Here is a 21,979-nt window from a genome sequence, read left to right on the forward strand (position 1 = left end):
TCAGCTTATGCATCCTATATATGGATACTGGTTTGATTCCCTGTTCCTGTCACTGGGGGCCTATTTATGATTGCTCAAGCTTTTCACCTCGAGCATCAAGGAAACCCGACACGAGTTTTCGGCCAAAAAAAACTGGGCAATTTTCTAGAATTTTCCCCACAGGGGCTGTTGTAATGAAGAAAAACTTTTCCTTTGTTACAAAAGCCTGTTGGGGGAAAATTCCAGAAATTACTGAGCTTTTTCGGCCCAAAACCACAACACAATTGCTGTAAAGCTTTTTAACAATTCCCTTTTCTACAAATTAATAATTATGCCCAAATTTACGACATGAATTTTTAATAACCTACATTTTATTCATATAATTTTTACTTTCTCAAATGGCTATACCCTAACATTTTCATACTAAACTGAGCATGGCCTAAAGAAATGCAAGTGTAAAGGTATCTCCCTGGAAAGCTATAAGAAAATTTGGGAGAGTGTAGCCCATTCTATTCTGTTTGGTAAGGTTTATCCCCAGTGAATTCAGACCACAGCCTTAGGTCATAAAGCATAGCATTCACAGAAAGTGGTACAAAGCCTACTATCACTAATTCACTGGCATCATCAGATTCTGTTATTATAGCCATTTTCATTGTAATCCTGTCCACTGTGACCATCGTTGATTGGTGCATATTTTATCAAGCAGAATTTGATGAATGTAAAGTCTGATGAATAGAATAGATAAAGGACATATAAAGAATGCCACAACAATGCCTATAATTTCTGATGATTTCATGTTTGAATATCGATTTTTATCAAAAACATGAACATTGCTGGGTGATTCTAAACTTTTGAATACTGGTGTAAGTAAGTGTATATAAAAAATGAGCGCTATCAACATGCTATAAAATATATCCTTAGAAATGGAGCTAAGCGATGTCATTAGTTATAATCAGTGGCCAGTAGTGATCAGCAAAGCTGACACATTTCACTTCGCGAAAATCCGCAAACAGCAAAAAATTTGCCAAATACTTTGAAGTCAATTGGTAATTTTTTCAAACAGTGCAATTTTTTTTTTTTTTTTTTACTATACATTAGTGTCTATAGCCGTTTTTTGGGGGACGAAATGTGGCAAAATATTTTGCTCATCCCCAGTGCTTAATGATGTTATCTGTGTCATATAAGAGGTCGCTCTTTTCTTGGTTATTTAGCATTTCATTCCCTTTCTTTACATTAAGATCGAGCCAATTAAATTAACCCTGCGGATTTCAAATCTGTTTAATCACAATAATCTCTTTGTTTTCACTCTTGTAACCCTCTGCTGCTCAAGTGGGGTTGAAAATGATTTAATAGGGGTATCTTGGCTCACACATGGAGAAGATGATTTTCTTCATTATATTGGACAGTGTTGTATAATTGGGCTAGCTCTCATCCAATCCAAAGATTTGGAAAAAAAAAACCCAAAACACTGTTATAATTAATTGTACAAATGATTGACAGAAACTAGATACAATCTAGTTACTTTTGGGCCAAGCTTTTAGTTGAGTAGGGATGTGTTTAGTGCAGTGGCTCTACCACTTACTAGTCTGTCAATCCTCTAAAAACATTGACAAAGATTAGCAGCAATTCCATCCAACAGTTGGGAAAACTCTACGGATATTTTAGTCGTAATGCAGCAAGGCTATATCAGGCAGGATGAAAGTAAATGCGGTGACAAAAAAGCTCATGGTCAAACCTCACAAAAAAGTATAACTTTCAGCCAGACACACAGGTTTATACTCTACACAAAATAATTCCAATAGATTCAACTTAAAAGAAGTTTGTATTAATGATAATGTTCCAATGACATTTTTCAATACCATTTTTGTTACTGCTTTGCATAATGCAAAATTGATGGAATTAGATCCAGTAGCAACAGGCAGTAGGTCTAGTGGCAAGACATGGAAGCAGCACTGAACAGAAAGCAACTAAGATTGCTGCTATTTGCACTATTTGTATTTCACAACAGTCAGTTAAAAGCCTGGCATCTTGCTTTAAGTAATACTTGCTGAGTGAAACACAGACCAGACTATGTGAACACACATAGTATCAAATACAACAAGAACAAGAAGCTGAAAACCTCGCTACAAAGCTACCTATTTTATTTGCTTTTTCTACCTGCTGGACTTGGCTGGTTCTGAAGCCAGTGAAAATAACCTGGAAGATAAAGAAGCATTCAAAACATTAAGTTGCACAAATTGTTAAGAAATTGTGTAGGCTGGTAGAGAGTTACGGTTCGGCACAGCTACCTAACAAATAACCAACGTAAGCATATGGTTTATGCATCTGCCAGCAAAGCAAAAAATACCTCTTAGGCATAATCCCTGCCTAAGTAATTATACTGTAAGTAAAAACCAAACTTCTTCCAATCATTCACTGACTGTGTGTAGCCTGCAACATAGGATTCCATTTATACTATCAGTCTATTACTGCATTTCACTAATTACAGAGGGGAAATGTAGTTTGTGAGGGAAAACAGACCACAAAATAAATATACACAACATATATGCTTTTTCATGTAAATAAAACAGAAAAAGCTGTTATATATGTTTTCAATTTTTGATACTTCTATAAAACTGACTAGAGCAGATAAAGTACTGCAGCCATAAAAAACTGAAACGACAACAGGTGATCACATGCCAACAGAAGTGCCTAAACCTGCCCACTTATCTCCGGATTGTAATTTTAATACCTACAATTATAGTATGTGGGGCGCATGCTAGATTTAAAAATCGGAACTGCAACTCTTTAAATTACCAGGAGCGTCTTTTTATCACCCTTGGTAACTTAAGGGTTGATGCCGTCTGAGGAGAGTTTCTAAACACGCCTCAATGCAACAGCGCCCCTGATTTTGGTCTTTTTAAAAATCACAACTAGAAATATCCCTTGTGTGACATTATTATTTACATTTCCTGTTGGGTGTGATAATTCAAGCTTTACCTGTAGGGGGTGGTGGTAGACTTGTGGGAGCACCAGGTCCCCCATGGTGAAAACCTGCACCCATGGGGTAGTTAAAAGGAGGCTGAGAAGATGCAATGCCAGGAGGAGTGGGAGGCTGGCCCATGGGTGGAAATGTTCTTGAGACAGGCTGATTAGCAGCAGGCACTGAAGAAGGAATAGAGGCTGGAGGGTAAAACATGGGTCCAGATACTGTGGGAACACCAGGCAAATTCAGTGAGCTGATGGGAGGCAGCTGTCCTGTCACAGATGATGGGGGCAAAGTAGCAGTGTTTGTGACTGGATGGCCTGTTGGTTTGAAGGATGAAGAGTGTAAAAATGCTGCAAGGGCAAGCAAATAATAATACATTGTTTTAAATCAGTTAATCGGCCATGTCAACTATATATCCAGCAGAGTAACTAGATTCCCACAAAACTTTATAAGCATGATCCATTTTACATATACTGAAATTGCTTATTATTGGGAACCCATTAGACAACTCCCGCCCCCTAGTAGTTCTAGAATTGTTACACTCCTATTTTTTGCTGTATTTATTAGCCTCACAGCAAAAAGGGCATATTCTCCCACAATGTTGTTCAGTTGCTGGAGAAGCGACCCAGTATGATCGTGTCGTGCACATTAATATGTGCACAACAACATGTTTCAGTAAAACAACAAATTAAAAAAATAAATAAATAATTGCCTGGATTACGGTGTTCAGGCGCTTCTATGCTGAAGAAACACAGATGGAGCATATGACTCCTGTGCCATGAGTCAATGAAGTGGTTAAAAGAAAAAGCAACAACACAGCAGTATTTTAAAGTCAAGAAGCCCAAGGAGCTAAATTCTCTTTCTAATACACTTATCAACTGTCTCAAAGTGACAGACCAGTAGAAACTGAATTCCCTGCAGCTATTATATATCCAAGCCCTTTCTAAAGCTTGGGCTACAAAGAACCAACACAAGAGAATTGTATAAGAACAAAACCAACTGAAGGACTGGGAGAAAAACTCCCACAGCCACTGAAGTGTTTGGCAACAGTCTGGGGATTAAGCACTTGAGGTGTGACCAATACCCCACCCACCTGCCATCAGTCTTTCATTGATCTAAATAGATCCCAGACAAAGACTGACAGACCTCATGCAGGAGGCTAAAAGCAGAACCTTGTGGATGGAGGGAAAAGACTGACTGGTGTCGTTGCCGTTTTTGCAAACAAAATTAAATCCATGTAGTTATAAAAATGATGGTTTGCTGGTTTCTGAGAAGAGAACATACTTGAAAATCTAACTGCAACACTCTTTTGTAACTTGTAAGAAATTTTTGTAACTAGCAGGATGGCATACGAATCGCTTCGGATTTCCTGAAGTCGCCCGAAGTTTCCTCATAAGGCAACTTCGGATGACTACAGAAAACAATGCCATCCCGCCGGCGATTCGTATTCATGCCGACAGGGAAGGCATTTGGGGAGATTAGTTGTCTGAAGAAGAGAAGATTTGTCGCTGGGAGACTAATCTCCCCCGAATCTAAATGTGTGCTACCACCCTAACTCTGACCATAGCTTTACTTAAGTTATTTGTTGCCCTAAGGTGCACTTACCTGGCACAGGTGGCTGTGGCGCTGGATATGTGTGCCAAGCTCCTGGTCTAGGGTAGACATTAGATGGCAGGCCTGGGACTGTTTGAAATGGCACAGTTTGAGGGGGGCCCACTGGTGCTGTGGACATTGACTGAGGTGTGAATACTGAAGGCACTGTTGTTACAGCTGGAATTCCAGTGCCCACCTGAGGCTGTGAGAAAGTCTGTATTTAGAACAAAATACAAATATCAGGAAGGCGGTAATATATGTCAGAAAAAAAACAATATGTTACAATATTTTACAAAGTAAATTCAGTGCATAACCAACTGGCAAGGCAAAGGTAAGGGCAATGACACTTGTGGAGATTTGTCATCCACGTTAAAAAATTGCTACTGCAGGTGACATCTAAACGAAAACGACTTGTCATTTACTACCTTTGTAATAGCTGCAAGTATATTACATAACTCGCAACGATTCATCTTAATCACGAGAAAATGTGAGAGCAGGCATTTTCCACCTCAGCCAATCTGTGTGTCATGGCCCTAAAGTCCTGTATGGCTTAAAGGATAAGTAAACCTTTAAAACAAGTGATTGTAAAATTGATGAGAGTGCTATTCTAATCACTTTTGTAATTTACTTTCATTATTTTTTTTTTTTATATCCAATATATTAAAGGATACATTTACTGATAATATAAATAAATTTTGTTACAACAGCCAACCTGCTGGTCAGTTTCCGATCAGTCTGACCACCAAGTAGACAAGGAAGTTGTCAGAAGAAAGAAAAAGGGCTGGTCTGATGTTCTTCTTGTTAGGAAAGATTTGGGAAAGGTTTTTAATTTTTTTCCTAACCAGAAGAACATCAGAGCAGCCTCTTTCTTTCTTCTGACAACTTCCTTGGCTTCTTGATGGTCAGAATGATCAGAAACTGACCAGGACGTGGAGCTGTTGTAACAAAATTCATTTTAACAGTACATGTAACCTTTATATCTTGGAATAAAAAAAATAAATAATGAATGTACATTGCATGATGTTTAGGCCAGATGTTGCTGGGCAATAGAGGTAGATTTTGGACATTTTAGAGCTGTGTGAGTTTTAAAAAAATTAGGCTTGCAAAACCCTAACCTCTGGTGCAATAGCAGAGAACAGATAAGCTATTTTAGTATACAGTGGTTTTAGTGGGCATAAAATTTTGTTCAGAAATGCACTTATGCATTATTATAAATGATATTCTTATACAGAACAGGGCTACTTGCCTCCAGTAGCTGCACTGATAAAAGACAGAGATACAATAAATACGTACAAGCTGCATAAAACCATGTTTAACATTGGCATGGCAAAAGCAGCCTCCGTGCAGATCTGTAAAGGGGAATTTAGATAAATACCTGCCTCCTAGATAAAAGGAAGACAATAAAACTGCAGATACCTAATGTCAGTAACAGGACAAAACCTTGTACAGTCTTTTTTAAGGATGCACTGAATGCAGTGTATTTTGAAAATGATTACATTAATATGAAATTATTTGCCTTTTTCCTAAGGCACAAATGTAACTGCCACCTTTGAATTTCTATTTTGATCATTCTAGTGCAGCTTAGTACTGCCATCTAGTGCTAGTAATATAGAAGACCGGCAGTCATTAAAGGGCTTGTTCACCTTCCAAATACTATTTTCAGTTCAGTTAAAGACTGAAGACAAAGACTATTTTTAAATTGCTTTCCATCTTTTATTTTTGACAGTTTTTCCAAAATTGAAGATTAAATTTAAAATTTTCCTGTCTCTGGTGTTTCAGTCTGGCAGCTCAGTGATCCATGTGCAGCTTCTGAACTGTTACAATTTGCTACATTAGTTTATACATTTCTCAGCACTCTGTGGAATATTAGCAACTATTGAATCAATTATGACAGCTGCCTTTACGGAAATTATTGCTCAGCAGGACCAAAAATAAGAACTGTATCAACTGACGTATAAATTTAGAACAGTTTTAAAGGGGTTGTTCACCTTCCAAACACTTTTTAAATTCAGTTGTTTTTGGATTGTTCCCCAAAAATAAAGACTTTTTCCAATTACTTTCCATTATTTATTTTTTACTGTTTTTCCAAAATCTAAGTTTAAAGTTGAATGTTCCTGTCTGTGGTGTTTTAGTCTGGCAGCTCAGTAAGTCAGGCGCAGACTCTTAACTGTTACAATTTTGCAACAGTTAGTTAATACATTTCTCAGCAGCATCTCTGGAGTATTAGCAACTATTGTATCAATTCAGCTGCCTCTAATGAAACCCAGAGATTCTGCTCAGCAGGGACAAAAATAAGAAATGTATCAACTAAATATATCCATTTAGAACAGTTTACTGGGTTGGCGACCCCCCTCCCAGGGCTGCTTCAGAAGGTGAAAAAAGAGACTTGACACTTCAATATTAGAAAACCGGTCACACATAGAAAGTCATTGGAAAAAGTCATTATTTCTGGTGATCTATCTGAAAACAACTAGTTGTTTGAAGGTGAACAACCCCTTTAAGGGTCATTGACTCCCTTCCCGGAGCTGCTTCAGAAAGACATAAGAAGGTGAAAAATGAAACTTCAATATTAGAAAAACTGAATTAGAAAACAGAATAAATGAAAAAACTATTTATTTCTGGTGAATTATCTGAAAACTGAACTGAAAAATGTGTTGGAAGATGAAAAACTTCTTTAATCTATAGTTAGATACAGTTTATCAGAGATCCAGAGTTAAGGAAATTGGTTTATAGTATGTCCTATAAGCTCATTACCCATGTGATGTTATAGACCTTTCTTCACTTGAAATAGGAAACAATGGATTGCAATTTTCAAACAAAATATACTACTGCACTGCTGTGTCTTAATAGTCCAACACTTAACTTTAGAGAGCGCAAAAAGCAGTAGCAAGAAAAGATTACTATACCTGTCTGTTGTTATATTGGATTCCTTCTGGTGCTTTGCTTCCTTTTAAACCGAAAGGCAGCTGGTTGCTGGATTCACGGGATGTGTTATTCTGACTACTCACACCTTCACCCTGAGCATTAAGAAGACGATCTCGCAGCTGGCACACTGTAGTCTTGATATTGGTAGAGAGCATTTTTAGTGAAAATAATGTACAACTCAACAGCTTTATTATAAAATGCCCTCATTTTAATGTTTGATTGATTATTCATTTATATCTATATGTATATAAAGATATCATAAGTGAGCACAGATAACCAGCAACCCTATGCCTAAAAAAATATTAATATAAAATGCACTGTTAGAAAATGATCTCTCCTCTCTACACATATGGTGCACACCTGAGTCATTTATGTAGGACAGTCAGTGCCCATATGTTTACCTGTAAATAATTACCTAATTACCTTCAAGAAAAGCACAACATCAAAGAATAGGCTGAATGTTATCACTCTGGCAAAATGTGACTATACCTCTTGAGAATCAAATGGCAGAATGCTCATGGCAGCTGCCAGGTTCCCTTGCGAGGCCAACAGATTGGCATATTCAGCCACTTTCTCTGCCATCACAGGTCCTTGGGGCGGCAACTCTGCTCCTCGAAGTATCTCAATAGATTTTCGTAAAACCATGGCTTTCTCCATAAGATCCTAAACGCCATGGAGTAATGAAACAGAACAGTGATGCATACTAAATAGCCTATAGCAGTAGACAGTTAACTGGTTTTCTCTCTTTTATTAACTCATACGGTAGTGCAGTGAAATCAAAACTATTTTGCAAATTAAAGCTAATAACAATTATTAAATGATTATTTTTTGACTGACATGTTATATTGATTTTCATTACACATAGTGCGGGTTGCCCGTTTATTGCGGTACTCTGATCTGGACAAGGCAATCATCAATAATAACATAATAATGTAAGGAAAAGAAAAGGAAAAAAGGACAAAATAAACAGGAAAATAGATAGAAAAAATAAAAAGTTGACATATTTTTAAAATAGCAGTAACAATGTGGTGGTAGGGAATTTCTTTACTGCTTAAATAGTGAACTTCGATTATTTGGGTTATTGTCTTTCTCATGAGTGTGTTGCGTCATTATGAGTGGAGGGCCAAATAGAGCTCAGGGTAATTTTTGTGGGCTAGCCAAGGGAGCCAGATTTTATCATAAGCTGCCATATAGTTCTTCAGTGTGTATGTAAGCTTTTCATTGGTGGCTATACTGATTATTTTTACTTTTTAAGGATCCCAATGGTAGTCCTGTTTTTTTCCAGTTGCCAGCTATAATAAGCCTCGCTTCCATTAATATGTGCTGGCTCAATCTGTGGGCTGAGTATAAAATGATTATTTTAATGATAATACAACTGTAGAAAGCTCAGAAGAAAGCTTACCTGCAGTGCAAGTGGATTTGTTATATCATGGCTTTTTACCCAGCATTCTACTAGCCTCTCCACATTTCCTGAGGATATATAACAAAGGCAGGCCTGAGAGGACAGCTTTCCTTCTCCTTCAGTCTCTAAGCGGTTTCCAAGGATATCTGAAAGCAAACACTTTGTAAGTTTACCTGACCAAAGACACAGCAAACCAAGCAGGACATATGTCTTGCACTCAAGCCACCCCAGATAAAAATAAGTAACAGGTTGCACACCTGGAAACCTGTTATCCAAATCAAATAATTCACGTTTTTTTTAATTATTTCCTCTGTAATAAAGAAACAGTACTTTATATTTAATGCTAAGATATAAAATATCCTTTTTGTAGGCAAAATAATTCTATTTGTTTTAATTCATATTTAAATGTTTTTCAAGTAGACTTAAGGTATGGAGATCCAAATTACAGAAAGACCACTTATCTGAAAACTCCAAGGTCCAGAGCATTCTAGATAACAGATCCCATACCTGTACTGACACATTTCTATGAAAATGAATAGGAATTTTTCAGTATTACTAGGAAAGAATGTTCGCAATCTTTTTATGTAAAACTGACTCCAAGCCACCACCAGTCAGTGATCAGGAAATAAAGCTACAGGAGACAGAACTGTCTCTGTCACTCACACTCTGCTGGATGTGAACCTTCCATAGGCTGAAGTACAAATATAAACAGGATACTGAATGGCCATGCCACTTCTCACTCAGTTCTTCATTCCCTGGTAACTAAGCCATGTGTTAGTGTTGGCAAGAGTAAAACTTCTGGCCAGGGGGAGGCTTGGGGCATGTACAAGTGCAAATTACATACAGTTTTATGTGATTGGACAGAGGATTGGCATGTATATATCATTTGTGTTTTTTCCTTTAAACTGTGTGAAATGGTCAGGAAGGTAGGAGAATTACAGCTTCAAAAAACACTAAAATGTCATGCTGCACAGAGACAAATTTCAACATATCGAACAGATCACTTTAAAAGCAAAGCTTACAAATATTAGAGGAAAAAAAAAAGACTGTAATATGTAAGACAATTCTGACAAATATATTTTAATGCACACTGACCGTGCATACCACAACATACCGCAAAGTTCAGCATATTCCTCAGGTTTGGAGTAAGTCAGCAGGAGTGCCAGGGCCTCCTTCCAGCTCTGCAGATTACATCTGAGCACTATGTCCTTCCACTTGTGCTGAACCACTGAAGACAGAAGCTTAAAAAAGAAGACACACATAAATAAACATATTGTAACACTGAGTGAAGTCCATCCGTTTCTGCACACAATCATGTTGACCATGCTTATGCTTTGCAGCCCATATTTTGAGGGTAGCTGGAACACCCTTTATTATAGGGGTAAGCTTCAATTGCAAACGAAAACTTAAAGGGATCTTGTCATGATTTTTATGGTGTAGTTTTTATTTCTGAATTACACTGTTTACACTGTAAATAATTCACTCTACCATGTAAAATTTAATTCCTGAAGCAACAAGTGTATTTATTTTTAGTTGTAATATTGCAGAGTAAGCAGCCATCTCAGGCCATTTTTCCTGAGAAGGTGCTTTCAAAAAGAGCCAGCACTTTAGGATGGAACTGCTTTCTGGCAGGCTGCTGTTTCTCTTACACAATTTAACTGAATGTGTCTCAGTGGGATTTGGATTTTTACTATTGAGTGCTGTTCTTAGATCTACCAGGGAGCTGTTATCTTGTGTTAGGGAGCTGCTATCTGTTAGTTTACCATTGTTCTTTTGTTTGGCTGCTGGGGGGGAAAAGGGAGGGGGGTGATATCACTCTAACTTCCAGTACAGCAGTAAAGAGTGTCTGAAGTTTATCTGAGTCACATGACTGGGGGCAGCTGGGAAACTGCCAATATATCTAGCCTCATGTCAAATTTCAATAAACATAAAAAAATATCAAAAAATCTGTTTGCTCTTCAGAGAAACCGATTTCTGTGCAGAATTCTGCTGGAGCAGCACTATTAACTGATGCATTTTGAAAAAAAAAAAAAGATTTCCATGACAGTATCCCTTTAAGTAAAAAGTATGTGGTAAAATGGTATTGCTGCTTATTAATCATTTGCTTCTCAAAGTACAGACTAATTATAAGCTAGCATCAGTGTTAGTGTGGCTGAATACGAAGCCTCAAAACTAAAAACAATAATTAGCTTAACTAGCGATGGACAAATCGGTCCCATTTTGCTTTGTCAAAAATTTTCGAAGCGGTGAAAATTCATCAAAAGCATTGAAGTCAATGGGTGTTTTTTTATGCAACATTTTTCTAGCCATATCACTATTTAAGTCTATGGGTTCCTTTTGTGGTGAAGCCTGACAGAAAATTTCAACCATCCCTAAGCATGACATAAAATAATAATCCACACATGTATACATGTGTTTATGGTCACCATAAAAAATAGCTTAACCCTTAAAACCCTATTACTGTGCTCTTGCAACCGATTGAACAGCAATAAATATCACTTAACAGGCCGTACAATCCAGTACAGCTGTATCCTTTGGTTATCCTTCTGCTGCTGACAGGTAGGTTTATGAGCCAGGGATGCGCCAAATCTGTATTTGGTTCAGGATTCGTCCATATGTCACTATTTTTTGCAGGACTCAGAACCAAATCTGACCCCATCAAGTCATGAGACTTTAAATGTTAGTAAAAATCTTGCATATGACTCCAGGTATTCCAGCAAATTTAAACATTTTAGATTAATAGCATCTCTTACTCACTGAACACTCACTCTAAACACATGAAACCAAACACATGAATTGGAACTGTGCTACAATAGTCATCTAGGTAATATATAGGGGGCCCAATGAAAAGTATTGTTGCTGATTTACACCCAGTTTTTATTAAATTATATTTCTGCTCCTGGTATAGAGAAATACCTCATGTTTGTTTTTCTGCTGAGCAATACTTACTGTAGTTATCTTATTTTTCTGCTGAGCAAAGTACCACTGCTGAGTTTCTCTTAGTAGGTCTTCTCCACCAGCAATGGCTAATATAATGGCATCGGCAAACCGTCCATCTTTTAAACACAGATCCACAGCAACCTCAAAATTTCCCAAGAGAAGCGCCTGGCTGACCAACCCATCAGTATCTGACAAAAGGACATATAATTACATCATGTTGGTAAAGAAAGAAGAAAGCGATAGAGAAAATTGTATTTGGAAATCAAATTCAGTTTTGTTTTTCTTACAACAGATACAGCACACAGTGCTATCTCTGTCAGGGATAGATATATAAAGATCAAACTCCTTAATAGAGTGTATTTGACCCTACAAAGATTAGCTAGGATTTATCCTGGGGTGTCTGACCAGTGTTCCACATATTTTGGGAATGCCCAATAATAAAGGGATTTTGGCAGGAGGTTGTCAACTATGCTGAAGCGGTGTTAGTTTGTTGTCATCCAGCCTCTGTCTTTTGGGCATCTCTGAGAGCTCCTGCTAAACTGTATAACTTGCAACTATTCTATTAGGCAAAAAAGGCAATATAGCTACACTGGAAATGGGGCTGCCTGCATTGAACTTTTGGAACAAACGTATTAATGACTCCTTACTGAAGCAGAAACTTGTATACCAGGCCTGTGGATGCCCTGATAAATGCTTCACTCTAATGGGGCTGAAGCAGTCAGAAAGGAATGCATAGCTGACGAAGTAGCAATACCTATTTAATGCTCTGAACCAAAGTAGCTTCCCCCAGCTCACCTCTTCTATTTTTTCCCCTTCTTTCTCTATATCCCTTCTTTCTTTTTTCCCCCCTAACCTATTTAATGAGGTTAAGCGCCCTCTATGTTCTTAAAATTTAAATGCAACATAAAAAATTAAAAAACATAAACAAAACACCAACACACAGAACACACTGCTTATGACTAAGAGGTACAAACATGGGATCAGTTGTCCAGAAAGCTTAGACTCCATTTTAAAATTTTAAAAAAAATTCATTTTTAATTTGTTTTTAATTATTTCATTTCTCTCTCTGTAATAGCAATGCCCCAAACATGGACCTACATCAAACCAAGGTTTATAAATGTACAAAAATCTTTATTCATTTATTCTTCAAAAATGGATAACTAACCTTAAGACAAAAGCACACACACTGTTAAAATTAAGCACAAAGGGATAGTTGTGAACTCTATCATGTAAAATGCATCAAACGGGGTTAAATGTGTCAACCACAGTCCCCTCATATCTCATTAATGGTCACTAGGTACCTGGGTACAAACAAAATGCCCAGAACAGTACATACATGCTGGCAAAAATAGATTAAAATTGTGTATGAATTGCCAAGGGCATGTCCATACCTTAAGAACTATACATATGTATGAGGAATCACCAGTGTAATCAACATGAATCATAACACCCACCTTGGAACCACGGTGCCTTTAAGGAAACCTGTGCAATAGACAAACTGTGCATTGGGCAAACCATTTTGGCTTTGACTGGTGGAGTCACAATTTATTTTCCACTAATGTTGGTGAGATTCTATTGGGAGGTTTATGTTGAACCTGATTAATATGAAATTATTGTAGTTATTGAAATTTTTCTCCAGGATAAGGGTACCAGGATAGGTGTTTTGATTCATGCTGATAACATTGGTGACTCCTGATACATATGTATGGCTTGTACATAACAGCACAAGAATCCACTGTAACCGTGCATCATTTTTCTGGACTCTGTGTGAGTGTCATCTTAGCAGTGTGATGTTGCAGATCAGAACACTCCACAGAATGTTATTGCACATGCACATACACAGCCCCTCTAAAATATTGCCAGTCTGGGTAATTATGTGATGACATTAACCTTTTAAAATTTCACTTTAAAAAATGTTAACATTTACCTGAATTTACTGGGATTTCAAACTTGGCAGAATCTTGGGGAGGTAGGTTAAAAAACTCCATGGAAGAAGAGGTTGATGGTGTTTGTCCTGTAAAGCTACTAGAACCCTAGAAAGAAAAAAGTATTAAATGAGAACTAAAAACTAGTTTTTAAAAGAATATGGATATAACCTGTATATTATAAAACACAGGGCACTTCCCAAGCCAGTTTTCTATACTTGGATACTGTATACTACAAATATCTTAATATTATTTAACATATTATGGAACTCAGTTCTCTTGTTAAAATTTCTGGGTCAGCACATGAAACAACAAACTTGGTTTTGCTTCAATACATAAGTAATCAGCAATTTCCCAAGCTGTTACCTTGTCCCCTTAACACAGTGATCCCCAACCAGTAGCTCGTGAGCAACATGTTGCTCTCCAACCCCTTGGATGTTGCTCTCAGGGTCCTCAAAGCAGGGGCTTATTTTTGAATTCCTGACTTGAAAGCAAGTTTTAATTACATAAAAACTAAGTATAGTGCCAAGTTGAGCCTCTTGTAGGCTGCCAGTCCACATAGGGGCTACCAAATAGCCAATCATAGACCTTATTTGGCACCCCAAGTGACGCTTTCATGCTTGTGTTGCTCCCCAACTCTTTTTACATTTGAATGTGGCTCATGGGTAAAAAAGGTTGGGGACCTCTGCCTTAACATATGCACGCTTGAAGAAGATACTGTAAACATTTCAATTCTAGCTACTTGCAGGTTTATATATGAGCTATGTATGCACTAGGCAGTCCAAAATTCAGCACTGACACAGCTATGCTAGCTTGATGGCTTAGGAACTAGGGATACACCGAATCCACTATTTGAGATTCGGCCGAATCCTTGAACCCTTGGTGAAAGATTTGGCCGAATATCGAACCGAATCCGAATTTGCATATGCAAATTAGGGCCAGGAAAGGAAAAAGTGGGAAAAAAAATCTTTTGTGACGAAAATAATTTCCCTACACGCCTCTAATTTACATATGTAAATTAGGATTCTGATTCGGTTTGGCCGGGGATAAGGAATCCTGCTGAAAAAGGCAGAATCCTGGCCGAATCCCGGATTCGGTGCATCCCTATTTGGAACCACCTGTAACAGTTAACTCTAAAGCTGGCCATAGACGCAAAGATCCAATCGTACGAATCATTGTACGATCGGACTTTCCCGTCTCCCGACCTGCCACTAACCATTCAGATCAAATAAAATACAAAAGAACAGCCGATGTTCTGCCCCTGACAGCAATCGTACGAAAGTTATGTCCGACCAAAGCTAGTGACAGTCTCCCTCTGAAAATCGTACGATCGGCAATAAATGCAGAGATGTTGGCACTCTCCACACATCGTCCGAAAATCTGATCTTTGCGTCTATGGCTAGCTTTACCATGAGCACATTCCTTTTGTTAAATTCAGATTACCTGGGTGGAGACAGACTGGATGCTTTGGACTAAATCATCTGGCTCTGAAGGGCTGCTCTTGTTCTGGAAGTTCTCCCCCAGTGCATCTGAGATCTAAAATGCAAAAAATATTAGAACATGCTCTGTACTGTCTTTTAGCTGTCATGAGTTAGGATATTTATCAAAAGATAAAAGGATATCAAGAAATCAATTACCGTACACAGACAAAATAACATTTAAATTCTTATATACGGTACCACTATAATATTTGATGCATTTTACAAATGCTTGATCATGAAACATAATTTCAAAGTGCCACTGCTTTCATGCTGTAGGGGTTTCTAAACTCAACAAAACCACAACTACAAGTATATTTCTACGTATGATAAAAGAAGTCTATCGGCCAGAACACCATTCTGGTCTGTAGAGCGAAATTGCTCAGCTATAATCTTTTCAAATTCTTGCTCACAAAGAATACGGGGAGAAATGATTTAGACAATTATTTTAAATACATTTTTAGATCTTAAAGTGTTTTTTAAGTTTTACAGAGCAGTACTATGAATTATGCTTTTCTAAAATTTATCCACACTTGATAAATTAGCCACATAGTATTAGTACATTTAAACTGAGAATTTATTTAATCTCTCTCTCTTTGGCACCAAACTTCAGTACAGTAGAATAGTTACATATGGGCTATAATTAAAATTATTGTCAATAAGGCTTGCAGCCACAACTAACCTTATTATCCAGTTCTTCTTTGTTGTAGCCTAGGAGCTTAAGATATTTCTCTCTAACATCTTGCTCAAAATTAACCTAAAATGACAAATTAAGATTGACGAGAAACCATTTAAACATCAAGAGTTTATCCAGGGCAACCAAACTGCCTTGGATTACATTATAATAAATATTCTGATGAAAAAATGTTATTTGTGCTAAGCCCTTTCCATTAAAAAAAAGTTTCAATATTCTGATGTGCCATTTAGATAAGAAATCTAGACTTCAAATGATAAAGCACCATGCTTTCCATTGCATGAATAGGAAGATGTCTGTGGAGATGAGCATTATGACCTCCGTGAAGTGAATGCATCGACTACAAATGCCTGCATACAATAAGCCTTTTTTCAAGCTCTTCTCTATACTTATGTGGAGATTATGTTATGTAAGTACTAGAATACACACTTATCTTTGCCAGGAAAAGGGTGAATGCACTTTCCAAAATTAAATTTAGAGAGAATACAATGTACTTTTTTATTATTACAGAGAAAATTGAAATCTTTTAAAAATTTTAATTATTTTTGTAAAAAGGACTCTATGGGAGATGGCCTTCTCATAAGTCAAAACTTTCAGAATAAGGGGTCCCCCATATACATATGTGTTTTTGAGCACCTTAAGGAAGTTCCAGATGCTTTTGTCGTATACATCTTGAGAACTTTGCACTTTATTTTGGCAGTAGTTCACAAGGTTCCCGGAGAGCAATGCTGCTTGCAGTTCACTGGATCTGGCCAAGAACTCCTTTTCAGTGCTGACTTGGCTGATGTAAACCTGCCTTGGAAAGGGCTCCTGGTTTGGCTGCACAGAAGCTTTTGGACAGTCAAAAGAAACAAGTTTTCCACCAAACTGTCAAATTGAAGGAGAATATGGGTTAACAAAATACAATCCATGGTTGCATAAAGACAGGTTTCAACAAGTGTAATTGTGCTGAAACTAAGACCTTAATAACTGCCTGAGATGAAATGTAGACAAACTATCTGCATTTGTTGACTTGTCGAAACTAATAGCTAGTATCCAAAGCCCTTCATTCCTCAGCATCTCACTACATTTCTTCACTTATTTCTTTAAAAAGAAACCTAGATTATACCCTTAGGAGCACTAGAATGACCTCTAGTCTAGTCCAGTCATGTCAATTAAGGGCCTATCCACAAATCTTTGTGCACCTTTGCCCTCCAATGTGTGCCTGTATGTTATCCACTCACTTATAAGCTGTACATGGAAGGGCTATTCCTATTTTGTCTCTTACCACAAGGAACTTAGTCTCTGTATATTTATAAAGCTTGTCTTCCCTGTGTGTACTTTTCTACTTTTTTACTTTTAAGATTGTGCAGCACTGCGTATCCATGTATAAATAAAGTTATACATACATATTACAAATATTAACAGAGATACCAGCAGCATAGTGGAAAGGAGCACACCAAACACAACAGTACATTTTACAGTTTAGCTTCAATTAAGTCAATTAAAGGAGAAGGAAAGGCTTTGTACACTTGGGAGTGGCAAATGTTAAGCACCCCCAAGTGATTGTATATACATACCTGAAACCCCTGGCGGTGCTCTTATCGACAGAAAACTGCACCAGCCTAAGTGCCTGGGGTTATACCAGTGAGCACCACGGAACAATCCTCTTCCGTCTTCCTCTGTCCTTACCACGGCTGCGTATGCGCAGTAGAACGAAAAGCCGAACTTTAACTAAAAAGTTGGCTATTTCGTTCTACTGCGCATGCGTTTGCCCTGGGATATTTGAAGGAAGAAGATACTGGAAGAGGATTGATCTGCAATGCTCATTCGTATAACCCTGGCTGGTGCAGTTTTCTGCTGATAGGAGCACCGGCCTGGGGTTTCAGTTAAGTATATACAAAACCCCAAGTGTATGAAGCCTTTCCTTCTCCTTTAAGGATAAATTAGAATTGTAGAAAATGAGAGCACATAATTTCAAGCACAAATGCATTATACTTACAGCAAAAGAGACTCCCACTGGTCTGCGAATCCATCTTGGAGGTTTTTGTAAAGGAGGGATTACAGTGGTCTGTGGTGCAACTTGTTGCGGCACTTGTAGTGGAGGTAGTGGTTGCCCTGTCCCAAAGGGATCCAGGCTATTAAAGGACGATGATATCTAAAACACAAAAATGGATGAACTGCCGATTCCATAAAATAAGACAAGCAGTTCTCAAAGTACTAGACTGTGCAGTATTCTTGTTAATGCTCTACAACCATAATGCCACAGAAGCAGGAAGATGAGAAACCCAACCATTCTGTAGTCCTTGCTACTTGATCAATCTATGGGGTGCTTGGAAGACTAATAGGTAGAATAGTAGAATAATGGAGCATTAATGTGGCAAGTGCGCTTACACTTTCGCAGTCAAAGTGTGGTGGAAACACCAAACACAATAATTTATAAAGGCTGAGACTGTGCACTGTTTCCCCACTCCGTGCCTAAATGTTTGCAGTATTCAAAGAGTACTCCCCTGTATGTTGTTAAAGATCCTATATTGTTTAAGGTCCTATGAACAGAAGAGTTTTTAGCTTATTTCCAGCTGCAATTAGCAGGACACATCAGGAATCATCCAGCTATAAGTGCAAAAAAGGTATGCAGCACACAGAAAGTGTAGTCTGATCTGACACTCCCTTTAATCTCTTTCTGCAGTGCGCCGTCTTTATACTGATCCTCCCTAGAGCACAATCTCGCTTATCTCTATATAAATTACAAATTTATATGTATCAAATTATTCCAGTTTAGTAACACATCTGGATTCTTACAACAGCACTCTTTTTATAATGTCAACATTGTTGACGTGTTTCAAACAGGCTGTAGATGGACAATAGGCATTACCAAGTACTGCACACTTACGCAGTTACTGTCTCATACTGCACAATAACAGTACTGCTGCCTAATCTAACAACACAGTAATAACAATGCATTTACACAATATTCCTAATACAGTTAATTGTTTCACAGAGTCATGCACCGGTCAGGCTCTTTTACAGAAGACTGACAGATAACACATTATTGCACTGTTTACCATTTTGTAAGCCCTGTTCAATATAAAGGGGACATCCTGCATTTTTTCACCTTTTCATGTTGAAGGGGGATCACCAGTAAACTGTAAACTGTTCTAATTTAATGAATGAGTTGATTGACGTACTATCTAGTGTACCATCTGAAAACTTTAAAAAGTGTGAACAAAGGTGACAGCTTAAACTTAAAACTAGAGTTACCATATCTGCTTGACTCCTCTGCAGAGCTTCTAGGTTTCCACCCATAACAGAATATACACTTATCCATCCATCAAATGAGGCAGCAGAGAATATGGATGGATTACGTGGACACCACTGAACATCAAAACACCACTGGTTTTTGGTGGGCAGCTCATAAACAACCTGCAGAAAACAAACCAGTAATGAGAGCAAGTAAATTTCCAATCAGTGAGCAAAATAAAAATCTTACACTCATTTCTTACATAATGACCCCTTTCTCTACACATCTAAGAAATTTAGGGATGCACCAAATCCACTTTTTTGGATTTGGCCGAACCCCTGAATCCTTCGTGAAAGATTTGGCCAAATACTGAACCCAAATTTGCATATGCAAATTAGGGGTGGGAAGGGGAAAACATTTTTTACTTCCCTGTTTTGTGCCAAAAAGGCCCACCCCTAATTTGCATATGCAAATTAGGATTCGGTTCGGCCGGGCAGAACGATTCGGGCCGAATCCGAATCCTGCTGAAAAAGGCAGAATCCTGGGCGAATCCCGAACCGAATCCTGGATTTGGTGCATCCCTAAAGAAATTATTTGAATTCACAAAGTGAAATTAAACTAAACCCATAGGAACAGAAATATGCAAATTTTCTATCCATTTTTATAAAGTAGAATGTTATTATGTGCATTCACAGGATTTGTATTATCTTGATAATCAGAAACCTCAACTTGAATGTGCTTGGTGGAAGTTTGGAGCATGCAGTTTTGCTCACCTTTATTCAGAACATCGTTAAATTAATAAACCCCTTGGTAAAAGAGTAATTTAATATAGCATATTACTTAAAAAAAAATACATGATTACAAAGTCATCTAGAATTACAGATTAATACATACCACACAAAGTGTCCCAATATAAACAGCAGCGCTCAGGCTTGCAGATTTGTTTTTATGTAGGAGAATCCCCTTGACAAAGGACTTGTGTCTGAAACGTTGGGGTATTCTCCCACACACCAACATAGAGTACTTGACGTGTAAGTCAAATTACACTGCTGTTTATTTTTGGGACACTTTGTATGGTATGTATTAATCTGTATTTTTCAATGTCTTTGTGATCGTGTATTTTTTGAAGTAATATGCTATTATTAAATTACTCCTTAACATGTATTTTTAGAGCGCCAAAATATTGCGCAGCGCTGTTGTCTAACAAGTGATACAATTGTTTACTAACTTGGTTCACCTTAACAATGACACAGAAAGATTAATACAGCAAACATAGGAAGTCTACACGTAAGAATCATTTTAGATTTAAGTTAATATGTTAGAGGAAATTTAATAATGGACAATTGTCATAAGGCTCCTGTAGAAGCATCCTGTAGTTCTTTGTCCATTCATCTTCTATGTGCCTATCGACCCCCGACCACCCAAAAAAGTGCTAAAGATGCACATGAAAAACGGACCATGTTCTGGGCCACTAGCACCAGGAGATATATATATATATATATATATATATATATATATATATATATATATATATATATATATATATATAATACACAAAAGCCATGAATATCCTGTAAATTATATCCTTATAAACGGTGAGTTCTGATGTCATCAGTTATAAACGGTGAGTTCTGATCACATGACTCACTGAAACTTGTGTATTATAATAAATAAAGTACCCCCAGTTGCAAAATATGAGGATATTAGATGTAACCTCGGAGTTCCATGACCTGTATAAAAACACTCGGCTCATGAAACTCCTCGGTAACTTATAATATCCTTATATTTTACAAGAGGGGGTACTTTATTCACTATATAAATTAAAATCTTATGTGCGCTATCATTCATAATTAGGGTATCCACCTTTTCCGGAAAAAATACCGGCCTTCCTATATATTTATCTTTTTTGCCTATTAATAACATTGGGATCAGCCATCATTTTTACCGGCCAGGGTGGTAAAATACCGGCCAGGTGGCAACCGTATTCATAATATACTTAGCACTAATCAATATTTCTAAGTGCAGCATTTTTTCTTGTACAACTATACATCTACTAAGAAACCATTATAAAGTAAATTACATTTGATGAATTAGTTCACTTTTGGTAAATTTGATGCAAACAGTGACTCACTTCACTTGTGTTTGGGTTCCAGCATAATATTCTGTTGTCTTTTGCACTGCTTAGCAGTAGTTCTGGGTCATCTTTGCTCCACGAAATAGAGAGAATGCCCCTATAGATTTAAAAAAATGATGTACAGTAATACAATAGCAAATACTGTGTCTTCTACTTTCAAACCACTTAGCTGTTTGTACTAATATGTATTTGAACAAATTTGAAACATAAAAAAATCATGCTCTACTGAATAAAGGGAGGAGGAATACTGAATTTATTCAAGCAGCTGAGCCACAAAATGACTTGAATGAGCTCTTTAACACCCATTGCATTTAGTGAAATGCACAACCCAAATAGATGAATTATTTTGCTATATCCACAGTGGCGTAACTAGACCCCTAAGGGCCCCGGTACAGAAATTTACAATTGGGCCCCCCTAAAAGGGTTGTTCATCTTTGAGTTAAACTTTTAGTATGATGTAGAGAGTGATATTCTGTGACAATTTGCAATTGGTTTTCATTTTATATTCTTTGTTGTTTTTGAGTTATTTAACTTTTTATTCAGCAGCTCTCCAGTTTGCAATTCAGACATCTGGTTGCTAGGGTCCAAATTACCCTTACAACTAAGCATGGATTTAAATCCATTTTTGATGGGACCAGTGACCCCCATTTGAAAATGAAAACCAATTTAAAAGTTGCTTAGAATTGGCCATTATATAACATACTAAAAGTTAACTTAAAAG

At 37.4% G+C, this 21,979-nt stretch overlaps 1 protein-coding gene across 4 annotated transcripts in view; it reads right to left on the minus strand.

The window, feature by feature from the left end:
• sec31b.L (SEC31 homolog B, COPII coat complex component L homeolog) overlaps window positions 1–21,979 on the minus strand; it is a 53,749-nt gene that overhangs the window by 11,724 nt on the left and 20,046 nt on the right. For 3 of the 4 annotated variants that reach the window (XM_041568543.1, XM_041568541.1, XM_041568542.1), the window contains exons 8-22: window positions 21,256–21,355; window positions 19,145–19,306; window positions 17,886–18,041; window positions 16,541–16,771; window positions 15,893–15,967; window positions 15,176–15,268; window positions 13,735–13,840; window positions 11,817–11,995; window positions 9,982–10,108; window positions 8,868–9,013; window positions 7,955–8,128; window positions 7,447–7,599; window positions 4,553–4,754; window positions 2,959–3,264; window positions 2,137–2,175 (exon numbers count right to left, since the gene is read on the minus strand). In XM_041568543.1, the coding sequence (XP_041424477.1) occupies window positions 2,137–2,175; window positions 2,959–3,264; window positions 4,553–4,754; window positions 7,447–7,599; window positions 7,955–8,128; window positions 8,868–9,013; window positions 9,982–10,108; window positions 11,817–11,995; window positions 13,735–13,840; window positions 15,176–15,268; window positions 15,893–15,967; window positions 16,541–16,771; window positions 17,886–18,041; window positions 19,145–19,306; window positions 21,256–21,355 (2,249 nt within the window). The remainder of the gene's footprint in view (window positions 1–2,136; window positions 2,176–2,958; window positions 3,265–4,552; window positions 4,755–7,446; window positions 7,600–7,954; window positions 8,129–8,867; window positions 9,014–9,981; window positions 10,109–11,816; window positions 11,996–13,734; window positions 13,841–15,175; window positions 15,269–15,892; window positions 15,968–16,540; window positions 16,772–17,885; window positions 18,042–19,144; window positions 19,307–21,255; window positions 21,356–21,979) is intronic. The other variant, NM_001094132.1, reaches the window with a different exon arrangement.

This window comes from Xenopus laevis, chromosome 7L (assembly GCF_017654675.1).
Source record: "Xenopus laevis strain J_2021 chromosome 7L, Xenopus_laevis_v10.1, whole genome shotgun sequence".
NCBI lineage: Eukaryota > Metazoa > Chordata > Amphibia > Anura > Pipidae > Xenopus > Xenopus laevis.